Source organism: Trachemys scripta, chromosome 3 (assembly GCF_013100865.1).
Source record: "Trachemys scripta elegans isolate TJP31775 chromosome 3, CAS_Tse_1.0, whole genome shotgun sequence".
NCBI classification, from domain to species: domain Eukaryota; kingdom Metazoa; phylum Chordata; order Testudines; family Emydidae; genus Trachemys; species Trachemys scripta.
Window position 1 is genome coordinate 198,049,093 of NC_048300.1, and position 21,061 is coordinate 198,070,153.

At 51.8% G+C, this 21,061-nt stretch overlaps 1 protein-coding gene across 5 annotated transcripts in view; it reads left to right on the forward strand.

The window, feature by feature from the left end:
• Positions 1 to 18,483, forward strand: part of PTK2B (protein tyrosine kinase 2 beta) — a 112,072-nt gene extending 93,589 nt beyond the window's left edge. For 3 of the 5 annotated variants that reach the window (XM_034766797.1, XM_034766799.1, XM_034766798.1), the window contains exons 19-31: positions 2,329 to 2,429; positions 2,739 to 2,828; positions 3,517 to 3,721; positions 4,365 to 4,473; positions 6,138 to 6,203; positions 7,227 to 7,352; positions 9,125 to 9,271; positions 11,402 to 11,437; positions 14,034 to 14,061; positions 14,619 to 14,665; positions 15,139 to 15,282; positions 15,953 to 16,033; positions 17,320 to 18,483. In XM_034766797.1, coding sequence (XP_034622688.1) covers positions 2,329 to 2,429; positions 2,739 to 2,828; positions 3,517 to 3,721; positions 4,365 to 4,473; positions 6,138 to 6,203; positions 7,227 to 7,352; positions 9,125 to 9,271; positions 11,402 to 11,437; positions 14,034 to 14,061; positions 14,619 to 14,665; positions 15,139 to 15,282; positions 15,953 to 16,033; positions 17,320 to 17,535 — 1,396 coding nt within the window. In that variant the 3' untranslated portion in view covers positions 17,536 to 18,483. The remainder of the gene's footprint in view (positions 1 to 2,328; positions 2,430 to 2,738; positions 2,829 to 3,516; positions 3,722 to 4,364; positions 4,474 to 6,137; positions 6,204 to 7,226; positions 7,353 to 9,124; positions 9,272 to 11,401; positions 11,438 to 14,033; positions 14,062 to 14,618; positions 14,666 to 15,138; positions 15,283 to 15,952; positions 16,034 to 17,319) is intronic. The other 2 variants (XM_034766800.1, XM_034766802.1) reach the window with 2 other exon arrangements.
• The last annotated feature ends 2,578 nt before the right edge of the window (positions 18,484 to 21,061 follow it).

Below are 21,061 nucleotides of genomic sequence, written 5' to 3' on the forward strand. Positions count from 1 at the left end.
GTCAGCTCCTTGCCACCACCAGCCGTTCAGCCAAATGGCCCTCCTCTGCGCTCCGCCAGCCCTGTTGTCACCTTGCAGGTTAACAAGACTCCTGTGAAGCGTACCCCTGGGATACCCAGCCCCTCACACTGGCTCCGCACAGAAATTCCAATTCCTCTGCACCCAGAGGTGCGGTGTACCCCAGTTTTCCTTTAAACCACTGCTCCTGTGAACCACACCGCGCTTAGAACAACCCAAAAGTAGGTTTGTGTGAGTGAGAACAAAGATTTAACAGGAACCGAGAGACAGAGATGGAAACAGCCGGTTACAACACGAAATAACATCGGAAACCGTGGAACCTGCGTCTTAACAATAGCTACCTGTCCTGGGTAATAAATTCGGCTCCCCCCGCAAAGTGCAGTGCGTGGCGGAGCTGGCTGGCGTCAGCGAAACCAGGATCCAAATGTCCACGCACGTTCCCTGCTCCCAAAGGGGATTTCTCTGTGAATGCAGGCAGAGTGCCTTGCTGCACTCTGTTCTACTGAAAAATGGCCGTTTGTTTCTGTTCCCAGGCAGGGTGACCCCCGGCCTTCTGGCACTTTCTTTCCCGCCTGTAAGCGATCTCCATTGTTTGTCCCGGTCTATGATGGTTTTCCATTGACAGTGGCAAGAGTAGACAATGAAACCTTGAGTGACCTCGCTGGCCGACTGGGGAGATGACAACTTCCTCTTGCTTGAATGGGGGTCACGGAGACACATTATGCCCTGGGGACTAATTTCTACCCCAAATCGGACTTTCAATATAAATACATTATTCCTTAAATATTACCCGTCCATTCACCCTGTAATGGTTAGGAGTCTTGACAGACTCTGAGCTTTCTGTATGTGTCTTACATGGTACTCCATAGGGATAAATATCCCGTAAGACGTGTGTTGGGTGTAGTGAGTTGGTCAGGTCTTAAGAAAGAGGTGAACAGGGGCCACTTTGCTGCAGGGTCTCTGTATCACGCGGCTAGTCTGTTTTAGATGGCTGGGGCCCTGCTTGACGAAGCCAGGGGAGCAGGCTCCCCCATCCCGTACTGGAGCACCGCTACAGAGGCTGTTAAATGAGGAGAGAGGGTTGAGAACGCACTGTTCCTACCTTGCCCACAGTTGGATGGTGGGATTGTGATGAGAGATGTTAAATTACCTTTAGGATGTATCTACATTACAGAACCCATGCCGGCTTAGGCCCCCGCACGTATTACAAAGGCAGCGTACACAGAGAGAAGGAGGTTTTCTGCCCCTGTAGGAACACTGCCTCCCTGAATGATGTTAGCTACGTAGCTGTGTCTACACTAGGGGTCTTGCCGGTATAGCAATGTCGCGCGGGGTGTAGCCCAATGCAGCTAGGCCGGTATACATGTTAAATGTAGACCTGGAGAGTCAAAGCCCAGTTGGCTTTTAAGCCCGACTCCTGAGGATAAGAGCGATGCTCTCCATCTCTGGAGATATTTAAGAGGAGGTTAGATAAATGTCTATCAGGGATGGTCTAGACAGTATTTGGTCCTGCCATGCGGGCAGGGGACTGGACTCGATGACCTCTCGAGGTCCCTTCCAGTCCTAGAATCTATGAATCTATGCTCGTCCAACCAGGGAGCAGAAACAATGCCACGTGACTGCCGCCAATGCTAGCAGCTCAGAATTCTTTGTTTGTTCCGCCCTGTGGTAGGGCGACGACTCACTGGTGTGGCGCCTCCTGCTGGTCGTCCTGGGAATTAGCTCTTCCAGCCCAGAGCGCCCTCTGCAGGCCGGTGTCTCGCCTGCCGCTGGCCCCCGTGTCCCTCCCAAACCCCGGTGCCCCTTAATGTCTGGGTTCTGCCCCCAGCAGTAACCCCCAATCTGGGTCTCCCCACCCAGGGGAACCCCCCACCCTCTATCCCCACTTCGCCTCAGTGGCTACTGCCAGTCACCATCTAGCCCCCGCTCCCTGGGGCAGACGCAGTCTGTAATCCACTCATCATCGGCCAGGGGGTCAGGACCCGCTACCTCTGCCTATCTCTGGGATGCCCCTCTGCAGCCCCAGTGCCCTTTTTGGCCTTCTAGCAAAAGGGCCAGCTGTGGCTGCTTCCCCCAATCAGCCCAGCTTTTCCCCGTCACAGCCCTCTCCCAGGGCTGTTTTAAGCCCTTCAGGGCAGGACTGGGGTGACCACCCCGCTACACGCCCCTTCTGCACAACTAGGTGCGAGGCGATGGAGAAGTGGGTCCCCAGAGCTCACCCATTGCCTGGTCACCCCAGGCGGGGCTCTCACCAGAGCCGACGCCCAACACGTCCCCGCGGGACTGACTTGCTCTCCCTGGTCTCCGCAGGGACATTGCTGTGAGGAACATCCTGGTGGCTTCTTCCGAGTGTGTGAAGCTGGGGGATTTCGGTCTCTCCCGGTACATAGAAGATGACGAGTATTACAAAGGTAAGGGGCAACTCGCGTCTGCAACGGCCTGGCCCCAACCTGGGGGACCTTTCTCCATATCCGGAAGCTACTGTGCACCATTAGCAGTGTCAGGTCAAGAGGTTGGAATAGCAGTGAGGGGCTGCGGGTCAGGACTGAGGGGCATTGATAGAGCTGGGTGCGTATGGCAGGGAGCTCAGGACTGGGAGGGAGAACAAGGGGGCTCTCGACTGGGATTGTGGGACACTGGCAGAGCTGGGGAGGTGGGAAGCCCAAAGCTGGAAGAGCAGGGGGGCCGCAGGCCCGTGACCATCTTCTCTGCTCCCCAAGCTTCCGTGACTCGCCTCCCGATCAAGTGGATGTCGCCAGAGTCTATCAACTTCCGTCGCTTCACGTCCGCCAGTGACGTGTGGATGTTTGGTGAGCGGGACTGCGAATTACGAGCAGGGTGCGGCGTGAGGCAAGGCAGGGTTCGGGGCGGTATATGGATCTCAGGCCGGTGTCTTTCCTAATACCCAGGGCAAAATCCTGCTCTCAGTTCCCCATGGGTAACTCCAGAGCAGCTCAGTGGCGTTCTCCTGGAGTCACGCCAGCAGAGCGTGTAGCGGGAGCTGGGCAGGGCCCGGGCAGGAAGCAGAGGTGTCCTTTTGGGGGAGTTATATCGGAGATCCGTGCAGATTCGGCACAAGAGAAGAGATCCTGTCTGTGGGGCTCCTCCGAGCACGGGGAGACAGCAGGGAAGTAGATTGAATGAGGAGAGCTAATGGCACCCCCAGCAAACCCCTCCCCCACTGGCATCTCAGCATGCAGCCTGGCTGCCAGCTGATCAGAGAGTTGGGGGCGCTCAGGACATGGTTCAGATGACAAACTGAGCCACAGCAAGGCTAAGTGACTTGCCCAAGGTCACACGTGGCGTCTGTGGCAGAGCAGGGATTTGAACTCAGCTCCCCCAAATCGGGATCTGATCACTGGCCCGTCAGCGCAGCGTGGGGGGAGCCTGTGGCGCTGCTGCCCGTGCCTGGCCCGACCCGCCTGGTGAGGGCTTCCCATCTCCTTGCCACGCCTGCCACCCCTAAGACGCGGTGCTTTGTGTCCCCCGCCCGCCCAGCCGTGTGCATGTGGGAGATCCTGAGCTACGGCAAGCAGCCCTTCTTCTGGCTGGAGAACAAAGACGTGATCGGGGTGCTGGAGAAGGGCGACCGCCTCCCCAAGCCTGACCTCTGCCCTCCCATCCTCTACACCCTCATGACGCGCTGCTGGGATTACGACCCCAACGACAGGCCCAAGTTCAAGGAGCTGGTCTGCAGCTTGAGGTAGGCCGCCGGGGGCGGGGGAGGAAAATCACATGGTGCTAACGGCCTGGGGCAGCCAGATGGATCCGTCAGGAGGCGCTAGCGATGCTGGTAACTCGGAGAGCCGCGGAGGTTCGTTGCCAGCGGCTGCAGTATTGCCGGCAGCGTAGGGCCCGTTACCGGCTAGCCAGAGCCCTGCGGTGACGGCTGCCTGCCAGCCTGGGTGGGGGCAACTCTCCAGAGCTCTGGTTCTACCCGCAGAGTTCAGTCACCCTGAACCCATCACAGGCACTGACACCATGGGTGCTCCGGGGCGGGAGCACCCACGGAAAAAACTCAGCACCCACCAGCGGGCCCCACCAATCAGCTCCTCCCCCTCCCCCCCAGCGCCTCCCACCCGCGGGCAGGAGACGCTGGGAGGGAGAGGGAGGAGCGGGGGCAGGAAGAGGCAGCGCGAGGGTGGGACATCTCACAACCATTTTCCCCAGCTTTTCCCGTCTCTCCGCGATGGTCACTGGTTTCCGCTGAGGCTGTAGCTGGCAGGAACCTTGTCAGGGCTGCTGGCATAAGCAAGTCCCCGCAGTGCTGACTGCCTGGCGTTTCCCCTGTAGCGGAGGAAGCTGTACTGCTGAACTCTTCCCTTTCCCTTTGCTCCTGCCTGTAGTGACATTTACCTGATGGAGAAAGACATCGCCAGGGAGCAAGAGAGGAACAATCGTCACCGGCCTCCCAAAATCATGGAGCCAACATCTCTCCAGGACCCCCCTCCAAAGGTAAGAAGGGAGCCAAGCAGCGTGTCTGTAACAAGCTGTGAGCTCCCGCCTGGGCTGTGATAGGGCTGCCATCCCATCACAACCATGAAGCATACATCCCTCACAGGAGGAGAACGTGGTCTCCTGTAGTGGCTGGCCTGCGTAAGAGGATAATAGTCCACTACACCTGTTCTCTAGCGGAATCTCTCCTTTAGCTCAAGAGGCAGAAGCTTGTGCTTTTTTTTTTTAGACCGGAAGTCCATGGGTTCTATTCCCCTTAATGCACATACATGGGGATCGGTTTTTCATAGATTTCAAGGCCAGAAGGGACCATTGGGATCATCGATATACGCTGTAGAATTTCCCCAAAATATTTCCTACAGCTGATCTTTCAGAAAACCATCCAATCTTGATTTAAAACTTGTCACTGATGGCGAAACCACCATGACCCTTGTGGTCCGTCCCTGCCGTCCACCGTCTTTTGAGTTTCCTGCCTTCCCTAGCCAGCAAGCTGTTTGGGGCAGAGATATGCTTTCTTATCGGTGTGCAAAGTGACAAGTGCGCTTGTGGCTTCAGCTAACAATACAGCCCGTTTGCTCGGAGAGAATCCCGGCTGAGGTTAGTAACAGAGAGGAGACATTCTTTTTTAAAATAAATGCATGATTTTTAAGCGGACACTGTCCCTTTAAATATGAAGTCTAGCATGTTATGGGTAAGGCTGCAAGGCTGTCATGGAGGTCACGGAAGTCACGTGACCTCCGTGACTCTGCAGCGGCCGGTGCGACTGACCCCAGGGCTACCCAAGCAGCTCGGGCGGCTCTTGGGCCAACCACACCGGCCGCTGCTGGGGCAGTCTTGGGCCACCGTGCGCCCTTCTCCTCCAGCATCAACGGCAGTCCCGGGCTGAGTGTCGCCACCCCGTCCCCAGCATCAGCAGTGGTCCCGGGCTGTGTGCCACCGTCCCCCCAGCACTAGTGGCAATCCCCTGCTGCCCTCTGACCCCTGCCCCAGAGCATCAGCGGCAGCCCCGGGCCCCGAGCCCCCCCCCCGGAGTCTCCCCCTCCAGAGCACCCAAGATTTAGTCAGGGCTATATAGTACAAGTCATGGACAGGTCACGGGCCGTGAATTTTTGTTTACTGCCTGTAACCTGTCCATGACTTTTCCTAAAAATACCCGTGACTAAAACGTAGCCTTACTAATGACATATAGACTCATAGACCCGTAGGGTTAGAAGGGACTGCAAGGTCATCTCGTCTAACCCCCTGCCAAGGTGCTGGATTTGTTGTGTCTCGAATACAGGTAAAACCCTGCATCCTTCTATCTGTAGAGCTAATCTGGATCCCTGCATGATTCAGGGGGCAGTCACATGCAATCACGTTATGCCAGATACCCCCGTCACAGACCCAGGCAGGTGCAATGCGTTGCACTCGGGTGCCGGGTATCCGTCCGCCTGGTTGTGTTGTGAGACACACGGGCAAAGGGCGGGTACCGTCCTGGTTGGTTTTCACGACCTGCCTCTCGCTACGTTCGTAACGGTCCCAACCTGCGAGTTTGCAGCGGGTAACGCCCGGGGCGGTGGCTTGCATCGGCCGACCCTGCTCCTCCTCCCGCTGCCAGTGGCCGAATGCTCTTAACGTGGCGATCGCTTCACCCTGGGCCTTCCCGTGTCCTTGTCTTCCCACAGCCCAGCAGGCCGAAATACAAGCCGCCTCCCCAGACCAACTTACTAGCTCCCAAGCTGCAGTTCCAGGTAAGGCCACGTGGCTGTTACTGACCAGCCCGAACGCAACAAGGTATTGGCTGGCAGAGACCTCCCAGTGCTTGATGGGACGAGACCATTGCAGTTCGGTCGGGGGTATAGCTGAAGAGCCACTGTATGTCGCTTACTCTGAGCCAACTCCTTAGAGCTGCGGAGCGCCCGCGGCTCCCCCCGACGTCGGAGCAGGCGCCCGGCCTCTTGGGACTTGGCCCTGTGCCGTTCAGAAGGGCCAAGCAGCTCTAACGGGGTGTCTGTTTGTGCCCTGAAACGTAAAGAGAGACTTTCGCCCTGGGGAATGGCATTGACGTCGATTGGCTCCCAGCACACACAGATTTTTACATGGGGGCTAGGAGAGGAAAACGGTTTCCAACCTTCTTCCTCCTTTGCTGCCTGCTGAAGGTATTCAGAGGCCCTGATTGTCAGAGGGTGCTGTGGTGACCAGACAGTAAATGTGAAAAATCGGGACAGGGGGTGGGGGGTAATGGGAGCCTATATAAGAAAAAGACCCAAAAAATCAGGACTGTCCCTATAAAATTGGGACATCTGGTCACCCTAGAGGGTGCTGAGCACCCATAGTCAGTGGGAGAACTGTGGATGTTCAGGACCCCGGAAAATTAGGCCAAAATATTCAGGCGTGGGCCTGTCCTGTTGGGACCCTCAATGTTTTGGATGCCTGAGGCCTAGCTGACTTGCCCAAGGTCTTGGCAGACAGCAGAATAAAGGCCTGGCGTTCCTGGCTCCCACATCTGTGCTCAGACCACTAGGCCAGACCTCCCCTTGTCTCTTCACTGCGGGATGAGGCCGGGGAGATACCGAGCTGACAGGAGGAGAAGGGAATCTCCTGTTGAAGGACCACCAGCAGCCACCCTCCCCACCCGCCTGCCCCAGTGCGAAGGTCCCTCTCTGAAGCGCTCCCTGCTCTGGTCACTGGCTCTCTTCGCCCCTCTCTGTCTGTTGCCGCTAATTGTCCGTGTCTGGCTCTGGGCCCGGCGCCTCTTGCTCCCCCCCGAACAGGTGCCCGAGGGTCTGTGCGCCAGCTCGCCTACGCTCACTAGCCCCATAGAGTACCAGTCGCCAGTCAACTCCCTGCACACCCCGCCTCTCAACCGGCACAACGTCTTCAAGCGCCACAGCATGAGGGTAAGACGGGCCGGCTTGCTCGCCACCTTGCTTGATCCAAAGGGAGCGTTAAGCGGAGCACTTCGGGGGTGAGGTGCAGTGCAAGCCAGCAGGGGGAGCTCTCCCTCAATCAGTGCTGACCCCAATGCCCCAGCGTGGCGCTAGGGGGCACTGTGTTGCAGGCAGCCGGGGGGGAGGGGCTCACTGGGGGGCGCTGTCTCGTGTGACTTTGTTCTTCGCTGTGCTACAGTGTCTGCTGCTTATGCAAAAACAATTCCTGACCCGTCTCTGGAGCTGATCCCAAGTGACATTGACCCCTTCAGTGCCGGCCTTGCCTGCGGCCCAGGTGTGTCGCCGTACGCTGGGCCCAGGCAAGCCTGCTGGAAGGTACTGGCCAGCACCGTCTCACCAGCCTGGTGGGCCACCCACTGGCCCCAGGCACATGGGCAGCAGCAGCCAGGGATTTGGGACCGAACTGCTGATGAGCTCAGAAAAGCACAGTGGCTAGATGTTCCTTAGGCCCTGGTGGCCCTTCTCTGCACTAGTTTCATTAAAGGGACTTTCCACAAACGAGCCAAGAGGGGCAGAGATGCAACCCTCTGCTCTGGGTGTCCCTAAACCTCTGACTGCCAGAAGCTGGGAGTGGGCGACAGGGGATGGATCACTCGATAACTGCCCTGTTCTGTTCGTTCCCTCTGGGGCACCTGGCTCCAGCCGCTGTCAGAACACAGGATACTGGGCTAGGTAGACCTCTGGTCTGACCCAGTCTGGCCGTTCTTATGTTAGGGACTGTGTCTTCCACACGCATGTGTCCGCACAGAGCCTAGCACTGACTGGTGCCTTTGTGAGCTACCACAATACCCATAAATACAATAACCTACTAGAGTGCATAGCCCAGCACTTGTGAGCAACCCTACCATAACAAACCAGCATGGGCCCAGATCTCCCGCTGAGTAACCCTACCATAACAAACCAGTATGGGCCCAGATCTCCCGCTGAGTAACCCTACCATAACAAACCAGCATGGGCCCAGATCTCTCACTGAGTAACCCTACCATAACAAACCAGCATGGGCCCAGATCTCCCGCTGAGTAACCTACCATAACAAACCAGCATGGGCAGTCCAGATGTCTCGCTGAGTAACCCTACCATAACAAACCAGCATGGGCAGCCCAGATCTCCCGCTGAGTAACCCTACCATAACAAACCAGCATGGGCCCAGATCTCTCGCTGAGTAACTCTACCATAACAAACCAGCATGGGCCCAGATCTTCCGCTGAGTAACCCTACCATAACAAACCAGCATGGGCAGCCCAGATCTCTCACTGAGTAACCCTACCATAACAAACCAGCATGGGCGGCTGTGACAATGCGGTTCTGGTGGAACCCAACTGAGAGTGCCAACTCAGGACAAATTGCTNTTGCAACAATGATCTATATGGTCCCAGATTATATCAATAACGTCACAGCGGCCCAGGTCTGTCGCTGAGTAACCCTACCATAACAAACCAGCATGGGCCCAGGTCTGTCGCTGAGTAACCCTACCATAACAAACCAGCATGGGCAGCCCTGCAATAAGTAACCAGTGTCTACACATACAATGAAGGAAATTATATTGAAAGACATAAACATGGTCTTGGTTTCAAGCTTCCAATGGGATGTCAATATGGGCAGAGGGTGGCCCGTTGCCTTGGGTTCTGGGTTGAGTTTTCCAGTGGTGCCTGGCTCGTGTGGGAGGCGGGCAGTCCCTGAGCTGTGACTGCCACAGTCACAGCCCACCCTCTGTCTCCAAGGAGGAGGACTTCCTCAGGCCCACTAGCAGGGAGGAGGCACAGAAGCTGTGGGAGATGGAACGGGCCAAGATGCGGCAAACGCTCGACAAGCAGCAGAAGCAGATGGTGGAGGATTATCAGTGGCTGAGGCAAGAAGAGAAGTCCCTGGTGAGTGGGTCCAGCGGGTTCAGCCGGAGAGCCGGCCAGACGTTTTGCGATGGAACATTTGTCCATTGGAAAATGCCAATTCGTCAAAAGCAAAACATTGCCCAGGAATGTGTCAAGTTTGAGGAAATTTTGTTTTGGGGATAACCCCGGATCGGAGCGTTCCGCTGAGGTCGGAGTCTTAGAATCATAGAATATCAGGGTTGGAAGGGACCTCAGGAGGTCATCTAGTCCATCTTCCCTTTGATATTCTTGGAAGGGAACGTTTCACTTTTCTGTTCTGAACGGACTTTTCCTTTCAGGCTTTAAAATGGTATTTAATATAATATAAAAGGTTTTAAAAAGTCAAAAACCAAACAAAACTTTTGGATTGACCCCATACAGGTTTGTTTTTTTTTCCAGAATTTCATTCCAAGGGAAATGTCTCTGTTTTTTTGTTTTTGTTCTGTATCGGAACAGAAAAATTTTTGAAATCACGGAATTTCCGACGAGATGGAAAATACGGCTCCAGCCCAGCTCTGGTCACTATTAGATCAGCGTATTGCTCTGCTAGGGTGGTCCGGTAGTCAGGGCTGTGGGCTGGGACTCTAGAGACCAAGGCACAGCTCCTGTTTTGCAATGTACTTCCTTTGGCAATTCACTTAGCTCCGCTGTGCTGTGCCTCAGTTTCCCATATGTACAATGAAGATACTAGCACTGCACTATCTCCTGGGGCGCTGTGAGGACAAATATATCAAAGACTGAAATATTCTGATACTACAGTAATGAGGGCCATAGACGTACCTAAGATAGATTTATGGGATTAAATACATTTTAAAAATACTAATAATCCAATAGTCTACACCAATATCGGAGCTAGTCTGGAGGTTGGGGCCGTTACCAGAGAATACCGTACTATGGGGTCTATAGGTGGCTGGAATTTTTCCCACACCCCTTTTTTTTTTTCAAAACCCAAAACTTCTCACAAAAGGTTGTCAAAACTATGGACATTTTCTGTTCTTTACTAAATTTTCCACGGTGTGCTTTTTAATCAACATTTGTACCAAAATTGTTATAGAAATGTTCTGTGTGTGTGGAAACCCCAGTTTTTGGTAAGAAAACCTGGTTTTGGGGGGATGAAAAATGTCTGTAATAGTTTCGATATGAATCTCGGTTAAAAATATTGTGGAAAATTTCCTGGAAAAGTTTTTGAACCCTGGAGTATGGAACATCTGTGAATTTTGAAAATGCTTGGAATAGTGTTTTAATCCGTGGTAGTAGTATATTTTTAAATTAGATACAACGATTGCATTGGCTAATGTGTAGCCGTCTAGGTCTGTGAGCATGATAAAAACAGGGTTAGCTTTGGTTTCCTCCCCTGTGAAACTGGCTGCTTAACACGCTCTGTTATGGAGCATTCAGTATAATCACTAAATGGCTAATGTGTAGTGCTGATCAGGAAGTGGTTTTTCTGTCCTGGGAATATGTTCGAGATTTTGAAACTACTTCTTCTCCTGAATTGGGAGGGAAAATGGAAAGCTCAAAATTGCTCATGAACCAAAAATCCAGAAAAAAAAAAATCGGTTTGGGTCTATCAAAATGTTTCATTTCAATTTCAATCATTTTTAATTTAAAACATTCCTTACTATAAAGTAACTTAAAATTCTAAGCAAAAAGTCATTTTGAACCAAAAATGGAACTTTGTGTTTTGAAAAATGTCGAAACGGGACAGTTTGTCAATTTTGAAACTTTTTTCCCAACAATTTTTTTAAAAGGAAATTTGTCAAAGCCAGTTCTTTCCTGCTAAAAATTTTGTTTTAGATGAATCTGCCTTTTTTGGCAAAAAGTCGCTTAGTCAAAAAATTCGAGACCAGCTCTACTAATATGTTTGTCTGCCCTCTGCTGGGCAGCACTGGAAGTGCTCAACGGTGTGTCATATGCCCTATACTGGTAATGGCTAAAGGAGAGTCTCTCTTAGCTCAAGGGCCTGGGAAGATCTTAGTTTAGCCATGAAGTAGATGAGCAGCAAAATGATAACAGCTCTCAAGTTCCTTGGGGGCCACATGTCTGTGACAGTCCAATAGCTATAACGTATAAAGATAATTGTTTCACTGGTTCTGTGCTATTCATATTTCTTGTTCTTCTCCATTACAGGACCCTATGGTCTATATGAACAACAATTCTCCTCCAGTGAGTAACACAAAGCTAATTCTGATAGGAGCCAAACTGTCTTCTAGTTATTACTAGAGCTGTCGATTAATTGCAGTTAATTCACCCGATTAACTCAAAAAAATTAATCGCAATTAATCGCACTGTTAAACAATAGAATACCAATTGAAAATTATTAACTATTTTTGGATGTTTTTCTACATTTTCAAATATATTGATTTAAATTGCAACACAGAATACAAAGTGTATAGTGCTCACTTTCTATTTATTATTTTTATTACAAATATTTGCACTGTAAAACGATATACAAAAGAAATAGTATTTTTCAGTTCACCTCATACAAGTACCGTAGTGCAATCTCTTTATCCTGAAAGTCCAACCTACAAATGTAGACTTTTTTTTGTTACATAACTGCACTCAAAAAAACAAAACAATGTAAAACTTTAGTGCCTACAAGTCGACTCAGTCCTACTTCTTGTTCAGCCAATCGCTCAGACAAACAAGTTTGTTTACATTTACGGGAGATAATGCTGCCCACTTCTTATTTACGTCACCTGAAAGTGAGAACAGGTGTTCGCATGGCACTGTTGTAGCCGGCGTTGCAAGGTATTTATGTGCCAGATATGCTAAACATTCATATGTGTCTACATGCTTCGGCCACCATTCCACAGGACATGCTTCCATGCTGATGAGGCTCGTTAAAAAAATAATGCGTTAATTAATTTTTGACTGAACTCCTTGAGGGAGAATAGTATATCTCCTGTTCTGTTTTACCCGCATTCTGCCATATATTTCATGTTATAACAGTCTCGGATGATGACCCAGCATGTTGTTCGTTTTAAGAACACTTTCACTGCAGATTTGACAAAACGCAAAGAAGGTACCAATGTGAGATTTCTAAAGATAGTTACAGCACTTGACCCAAGGTTTAAGAATCTGAAGTTCCTTCCAAAATCTGAGAGGGACGAGGTGTGGAGCATGCTTTCAGGTATCTTAAAAGAGCAACACTCCGATGCGGAAACTACAGAACCCAAACCACCAAAAAGAAAATCCACCTTCTGCTGGTGGCATCTGACTCAGATGATGAAAATGAACATTCCGTTGGTTCACTCTGCTTTGGATCATTATCGAGCAGAACCTGTCATCAGCATGGATGCATGTCCTCTGGAATGGTGGTTGAAGATGAAGGTGCATACGAATGTTTAGCGCATCTGGCACATAAATACCTTGCAACGCCGGCTACAACAGTGCCATGCGAACGTCTGTTCTCGCTTTCAGGTGACACTGTAAACAAGAAGCGGGCGGCATTATCACCTGCAAATGTAACCAAACTCGTTTGTTTTAGCGATTGGCTGAACAAGAAGTAGGACTGAGTGGACTTGTAGGCTCTAAAGTTTTACATGGTTTTATTTTTGAATGCAGTGATCTTTTTGTACATCATTCTACATTTGTAAGTTCAATTTTCATGAAAAAGTTTGCACTGCAGTACTTGTATGAAGTGAATTGAAAAGACAGCACAAATATTTGTAATAAAAAATAAACATAAAGTGAGCACTGTACACTTTGTATTCTGTGCTGTAATTGAAATCAATATATTTGAAAATGTAGAAAACATCCAAAATATTTAAATAAATGGTATTCTATTATTAATAATGTGATTAATCACGATTAATTTTTTTCAATCGGGCGAGTAATTGCGATTAATTTTTTTAATCGCTTGACAGCCCTAGTTATTACCTGTCTCACTGGGTTCTCAAAATACCTTTTTAATCCCTGTTTGTAACAAAGAACCTGGGATGAAAGGTGCTTTCAGAGACTCAGAAGTGTGAGCGGGACTTGGCTGGCCCATGCTTTGGACTAGATGGGACATCTCTTTGTTCCAGTGGTTAGGGCACTAGCCTATGATCTGGTAGGTCTTTGTTCATTTCCCTGCTCCGCCACAGACTTCCTGTGTGACCTTTGGCAAGCCCCTTAGCCTCAGTTCCCATCTGTACAATAGGGATACTCGTAGAATCATAGAAGCATAGAACTGGAAGGGACCTCGAGAGGTCATCTAGTCCAGTCCCCTGCACTCATGGCAGGACTAAGTATTATCTAGATCATCCCTGACAGGTGGATAGTACAACAGCCCTTATCCCATCCCTAACCATGTCTCCCCGTCCTTGGTGTTTACATCCTTGCCATGCTCCTAGACAGCCATCCTCTCCCCCGACTCCCCAGTCACTGCTCAGCCAAGCTAGACATACCTCGCTCGTAGGCCTTTCCCTGATAAGCAAGTTCCTCCAGCCCCTTAACCGTTACAATTGATCTTCTCTGCCTTGCTTCCCCAACTGAACAATGCAAATTACGGTAGAACCTCCTCTAGCTGAACCTCGGTTCTCTGAAACGCTGGCCTGGCTCTTCGCACCCAGTGGTGTGCGAACTGGTGCCTGGAACCGCGGTGATCTCAATGAACCTGGGGCCCGCCTGATACTCCGACCATGGAGATTGTATCTACACCTTGCTGTTGCTGGGTTCGCTTGGTGCCAGACAGGAGAGGTGGCTCAAACTCACGCCCTCCCTCATTTCAGGTTCTCAGGACCTAGGTTTATTGATGATGATTCTCTTTTCTTTGCAGCTGCTCCCGGAGAAGGAGACCGACTACAGTGAGTGCCCATTCCAGACTGTCCCATCCTCCTCCAGCATAGGGGTGGGGTTTCTGGCAGCAGCTGTTCCAGCTGCACATGGAGCTCTCATTCAGACACATTGTTTAATCCTTTTTTGAGGTGGGGGGAGCTTTCTAAGTTGTCTATATAATATCCTGAGCCAGGGAGTTCCATGGGATAACACATGGTGCAAAACCAGTGTTGGGGGTTGAACCTATTTAAAGGTCTAGACAACAGTGCCTGTTAACCCAGACTGAGCTCTTTGGGGGTGGGGAGGACGTACCCATCCAAGACGCTAGGTACATACTCGGGCAGCAGCCCTTCCCGCTGCTCGCGCCCCTGCGGCTACACTGGTTTTAGCACACTAGGTCAATCAGAGCTCTCATGGGCATGTCTCCTTGAGCTGGAAGTTACACCGGGCAGTTCGAAGTGTAGACAGGCCCCGCATGTGCCGGCAGGACATGGCACGGTGAGGCCTGACCGGGGTCTCCAAGGGCGACGGCAATAGAAATAACAAACAGAACAACAATTCTTCTTTTTTTTCACGCACGGTTCAGCCGAGTTTACGGGCCCACCCCAGAAGCCTCCAAGGCATGGAGCTCAGGTATGTGTGAAAACGAACCGGCTGGGTTTCTCCCTCCCGGCCTGCATCTGTCCCTTCTCTTCCACTTCGAAACCAGCCCCAGCCCCCCACTTGGCCCTAGCTAGTCCGGGCCCCCGGGAGGGAGAGAGGGAGGGAGGGAAGGATGGTCCGTGGTCACTGCACTGTGCCCAGTGTCCCTTTTAGTAGGTACCTGAGCCTGGAGTGGGGAGCAGCGATTAGCAGTCCGATGCTACGCCCCCATGCCTGGCTTTGGCAATGGGAACACTGACCCTCCGCCCAGCTGTTGGTGGGTCTGCACGCACCATGATGCTAACAGCTGCCTGGCCGCTAGGTGGGGAGTCCACCCCGGGGGCACAGAAGGCCTGCGTCATGCGCGGCTGCTGTCCTTTCTCCTCGGGGCTTCCTTCTGAAGCCTTTGGTGAGCCGGCCCGGCGGGCAAGCAGATCATATGTCCTCTCCTGGTCTCTGGGCAGCCGATCCAGCCGGCCCCCACCGCCAACCTGGACCGGACGGACGACACGGTGTACAGTAACGTCATGGAGCTGGTGAAGGCGGTACTGCAGCTCAAGAACGAGATCTGCCAGCTGCCCCCAGAGGGGTACATCATTGTGGTGAAGGTAAAGCTGGGAAGATTGGCAAGGACTAAGACAGATCCTAGAGTCAGCGCTCCTAAAGCCAGAAGGGACCATTGTCATCATCTAGTCTGATCTGCTGTGTAACACAGGCCAGAGACCTGCCCCACAGTAACTCCCAGAGCAGAGCTTTTAGCAAAACAGCCAGTCTTGAGTTAAAAATTGCCAGTGACGGAGAATCCACCACAAACCTTGGGGAACTGCTCCAGTGGTCAATTACTCTCATTAGTACAAATTGACACCTCGTTTCCAGTCTGAATCTGTCTGGTTTCAACTTCCAGCCATTGGATCATGTTAGACCTTTCTCTGCTCATGTCATATTTCCCAAGATGCACCTCTCTCCAGTGGTGGCCTTGACCCCAGAGCGGGAACATTTTCCCAGGTTGCACCTCTCCCCAGTGGTGGCCTTGACCCAAGAGCGGGGAACATTTCCCAAGATGAACCTCTTCCCGGTGGTGGCCTTGACACCAGAGCGGGAACATTTCCCAAGATGCACGTCTCCCCAGTGGTGGCCTTGACCCAAGAGCGGGGGACATTTCCCAGAGTGCATCTCTCTGCAGCGGCCCTCCCGAGCCAAGACAGGCCCAGGTCATTACTAAGAACGACTTTTGCCGAAGCCGGAGACGCCTTTCACGCTGCCTTTCCCCCTTCACAGAACGTGGGCCTGTCCCTTCGGAAGCTGATCGGCAGCGTGGACGAGATCCTGCCAGCTCTGCCCATTTCATCGCGCACAGAGGTAAGGGCTCCTGCACCCCCTACTACCGGGGAGAGCCGTCAGGTGGGACACCTCCCGCCTTTGGGGTAATGGATGATCCCAGCACATGGTCTCTCCCCACCCCCAGCTCCCTGCCCGCACGTCCTGGGAGCAGATCCCAGTCCGCAGACGTTCGTGCTTTCAGGGCTCACAAGGCATCTTCCCCACCTGCCCCCCTGCCAGAGGGGCCTTTGTTCTCGCAGGAGTCGGTCCCCTGCACTCTAAGTCTACCAGCCAGGGCAACATCACAGGCCTGGCTCTTAAAGAAACCGGACCCCAGGGACACCCACGAGGGCTTGCCAGGGGCCATACAGAGTTGATTAGAGAATTCCTTGAGTCGCTATTTATAAGTGCCAGGTGACAGCTCATCCCACATGGATGGTGGCAGGTATAGCCGGCTCCGAATGTGCCAGAATCGTGAGTCAGGCCGCCCCAAGTCATGGGACCAACAGCAGCACAAAGGATTTCTTTTTATTTGACTTCTGCTCTCTGAGCCGGAAGGAGGCGCATTTTCCAACTTTTTTCTAAAAGGAAAGCTGGTAACGCGGTATTTTTTGTCAAGGAAAGCTGAGAGGCCTGGCCAATCACATGACTCGAGGAGCTGGGGCTTTAAGAAAATTATCAAACATTGCAAGGCTCATGATTAAAATTGGGAGAGTTGTCCACACACGGTAGCAGCATTAGCGAGCAGTGAATCGGGCCCTCTTGGCGGATTTCACTGTCCAAGGGGCGTGGATTGCAAACCGAAGGCCTGGTTGGTGGAGAGGGCATTAGATTTCAGCCTGGTATCATGGTCAGGACCAATGATAAATCCAAGGATGCAGCTTCAATAGGGAGCACTTACATTTTGGTGGTAAAGCCCCCATGCGTCTTCCCCCGGCAAGGCAGGGTAGAGAAGAGACAGGGCTCGGGTGTAATGAATATAAAGGTGATTCTCGACTGAGGCTGTTGGATATAGACAGACCCTGTGGTTGTCTTACTCTCAGAGTGACTTGCGCAGGCTTTCCTGCCTAATGACATCACAGGGTCTTCCTAAACCCTGGCCTGGATGAAGCTGGCTTGGAAGGAACTATTGACCGCACCGACTGCAGTCATCCCTGAGTGTGCACGTAGCTGAGTAACTCCATTAGCTGGCAGCAGTGGTAGGCTGTTATCCCCTATGTGATCCAGCCACTAGAGGGCCTCCAGCTTTGGGACTGTCCTTCATGCTCTTCTTCCGCTGCTGCCTCTAGTGCTCCCAGCCACATGTGTGTGTTTTGCGTTGGCAGATCGAGGGCACCCAGAAACTGTTGAACAAGGACCTGGCCGAGCTGATCAACAAGATGCGCCTGGCGCAGCAGAACGCCGTCACCTCGCTGAGCGAGGAGTGCAAGCGCCAGATGCTGACGGCCTCCCACACCCTGGCCGTGGACGCCAAGAACCTGCTGGACGCTGTGGACCAGGCTAAGGTCCAAGGCAACCTGGTGAAGCTCACTCTGGAGTGAGTGAGAAAGAGAGAGAAAGACACGCTGCTGGTGGAGATGGGAGAGGAATCTGCTCCAGAAGGCCCGGCTTTAAATATCTCCTCCAGCCTCGATGTTCCGCCCCCCTCCCTGCAATCGCTCGTGTCTTGTATATTGTCGTGTCAGTCTTCTGAGAAAAGGGCGGAGACTCTCCTGGCTCCTCCCCTTTACAGGGCATGCTTGTGGGGAACTCGCTGTCTTCCTGTGTCCCATGGAATGTGCTGCTGGGGATGAGTCTGTACACACAAGACACTGGAGGGGTGGGGAGCGTGGGGTGGGGTGGGGTGGGGATAGACAAGTGGAATCACCCAGCCCCCTGCCAGTCCCAGCCCTGCCAGGGAGCTTTCAGATCAATTCTACTTCCATAGCACCCTCTGAGTTGGCAGGAGACTGGTGAATTTCACAGGGGCAGGTGGCTCTTAGGTTCCCCCTTTCCCTTGTTACATTTGTAGGCATTGGGAGACGAGGGCGTTTGGACGATGCTGGCTGAGACCCGGGTGTTAGACACCTGGCGCTCTGGAAATGTTCCACTGAGCCATGAAGAGACTGTTTATTTTCTTGTACATTGTATAGAAGAGTTTATTTAATGACCGTGTGTGATCTGTATGCATCTCTGGAACCTATCCGCTCACTCCCCTCCCCGTCTGCAGCTGGAATGCACCGATCCCAGAGCATGGACAGCGCCGAATCGTAGCCTTTGTTCTGCCGTTTAAAAACACAAACCAACCCCGAGGACGGTATTTCTGATCTTTGCTTCTCTGTAAGATTCTGTGGGCGGAGGGGTGGGGGTGGGGGGAAGAACAAAGCAACGACAACGACGAAAATCTTTCTATTTGGTTTGTGGTTGAATTCAAAATTGTACGGTTTGGCTGCGGCCATTAATTCCCATGAAGCTGTTTATTCTGGTTGAGATAAATGATGTACAAAGTTTGTGCCTTTGCATTTCTGTGGTGTGAGAATTAGGGACTCTATGTGGCTGAGGGTGGGGCTCGCAAGATCCCTTGTGTTTCCCCCCCTTCCTCTCAAATGGCCCCTTGTGGCTGCAAAAGCTCGCGGGGTGTTAGACACAAGATCAAGGGTATTCTTTATGGGCAGGCATCAAAGGCCCTGAAGCATGAGCGTTATCTGAAGCACGAGGCTCAGCCTGGCCTGGACAGCTCCCAGGTTTTCTTGCGTTGTTTCTCTTGCTCTGGCGGACCTGTGAGGACAGGTCAGCTAGAACTTGAAGTGCAAGGACTCATGAAAACGGAGAACACTCCAGTAACAACATCGGTTCTGTTTGTCTCTGAAGGTGAAACGGGAGGCCAGTTACAGCCGCTGCGGGGTTTGCATCTTGTAGTGACATCACTGGTGCAAAAAGCAACAGAGGGTCCTGTGGCACCTTTGAGACTAACAGAAATACTGGGAGCATAAGCTTTCGTGGGTAAGAACCTCACTTCTTCAGATGCAACAGATCACTGGCGCAAAACATTCTATTTGATACACCTCCATACCCCCATCCACACACACGTCTCCTATATACCTGAGTGTAAACACATTCAAACCCAGACCCACCTACCCCTCTACACACACACACACACCCCTCTCTCTCTAACTTTATACTCCTATCCGGAAACACAAATGTCCACCCACAGACTCCTGTATGCCATATGGCCCTGCCAGTATCAATGCTAACGCCTGTGTTTGAAACACGTATTCCAGCTCGCTATTCCGCTCCATGTCTCCGATCATTCTGCGTCCTGTTCCCTTCATTCAAAGCGTCCTGGATGAAAGGGCCTCAGGCACTTCTCCTCGCTAGGCCAGCCCCCAGGTGGCAGCAGTAGCAGGTGCGTGTTGGAGAGCTGTTGTTTGTAAGGGTACTTTATACATAGGTGGCCGGGCTGGATCGACTAGGCCAGAACAGTCACGTTGGAATGAGGGGGAGGGAGGTGTGTTTATGGGTAACAATCGAGCCTCCCCAGAAGATAATACTGAACATCTCTGGGATGTTACCTTGATCTTAGAGCGGCATGGATTTGTAAGGCCTGACGGGACTATTATTACTTATTATGTATCATAGAATCATAGAATATCAGGGTTGGAAGGGACCTCAGGAGGTATCTAGTCCAACCCCCCGCTCAAAGCAGGACCAACCCCCAACTAAATCATCCCAGCCAGGGCTTTGTCAAGCCTGACCTTAAAAACCTCTAAGGAAGGAGATTCCACCCCCTCCCTAGGTAACCCATTCACTGCAGGAGCCCCAGGACCTTACGGTGTGAGGTGCTGTCCAAACACAGAACGCCTAGTCGATGTCTTGCAGAACTCAGGGGCAATGTTTGCCAGCCCTCAAGCATTCCAAAATCATATCCCTGCTCCCAATCCTGAAATCGGTTTAACAACCACGAGATTTTTTTAGAAAGATAATAAATGGGCGAGGGGAGGTTCTTTTTCTTTGCCTTCAGGTTGTACTTGCTTCTCAATGTCAAGCCCTCTAGGAGGGCTGGAAACGTCCTTTAGTTTTGGATAGAAAGCTGGGCGTCTCCCACAGCCTCTTGTGTTCAGCAGCTGGGGATTACATAGAACCCCAAATACCCCAATAACTAGCAACACTGGGATTTAAAGTCCTTCCTGCATCCAGCCCATATCTTACCGTTGGGCTAGAATGTAGCTATATATATAGTAAAAAAACCCAGATATCCAAATTTAAGGTCCTGTTGTTTATACATCCACAACCAGGCCATCCTTGGGATTGGAAGCTTGGACCCGTAGCACCACAAGCCAGGATCATGCCACTCAGTCACCACACTAATGCCTGCCTAGGGATCATCCCTTCTACAGTGAAACTGGCCCCTGGGCAGAGGCCTAGATAGAAGTCCTGCTTCCACTGGGAGCACTAGCCCCGACACATGGCAATCAATGACCCTGCCAGCTGCAAGGATAAAATCAGAGAAGCTTTCTTTGATTTTTCTCTGGTGCTTCCAAAAAGGCAGGAAATGATGTTTGCCTTCCCTCCTGTGTTACCGGGCTTCAGGGTACTGTTTTGAACACTGACTTGGGGCAGACAGAACTTTAGTTTGACTTTACGTCTAAGTTGGCTGGCTAGCTTGGGGGAACTGGGATGCCCGGGTTCCAGGCTCAGCTTTGATGCTACCTGGCTGGGCCGTTAAAGACCGGGGTGTGAGTCCTTGTGCTGGCAGATGACTTCCTGTGCGATCTCCGTGACTTGCCACGCTCTCTCTGTGCCTCAGTTTCCTCCATTTAGAAACTGGCCAGACAGCCTGCCAGGTTTGTTCTCAGAATTCATTAGCGCCTGCAGTAAGTTAAAGCTGTTTGAGCATTTTCCATGGAGAAACGTCAAACGGCATTTAAATTGTCCATTTCATCTGAAAATTTTTGCAGGGTTTTTTTATGAAATGAATCAAAATGAAAGATTTTGGGAAGGTTTTAATAGAAAACCTTTCCCCCTCTGCCCTCCTTTCCCCCCTGGAAAAATGGAGGTGGGAAACAAATTTTTGATGTGAAAACAAAA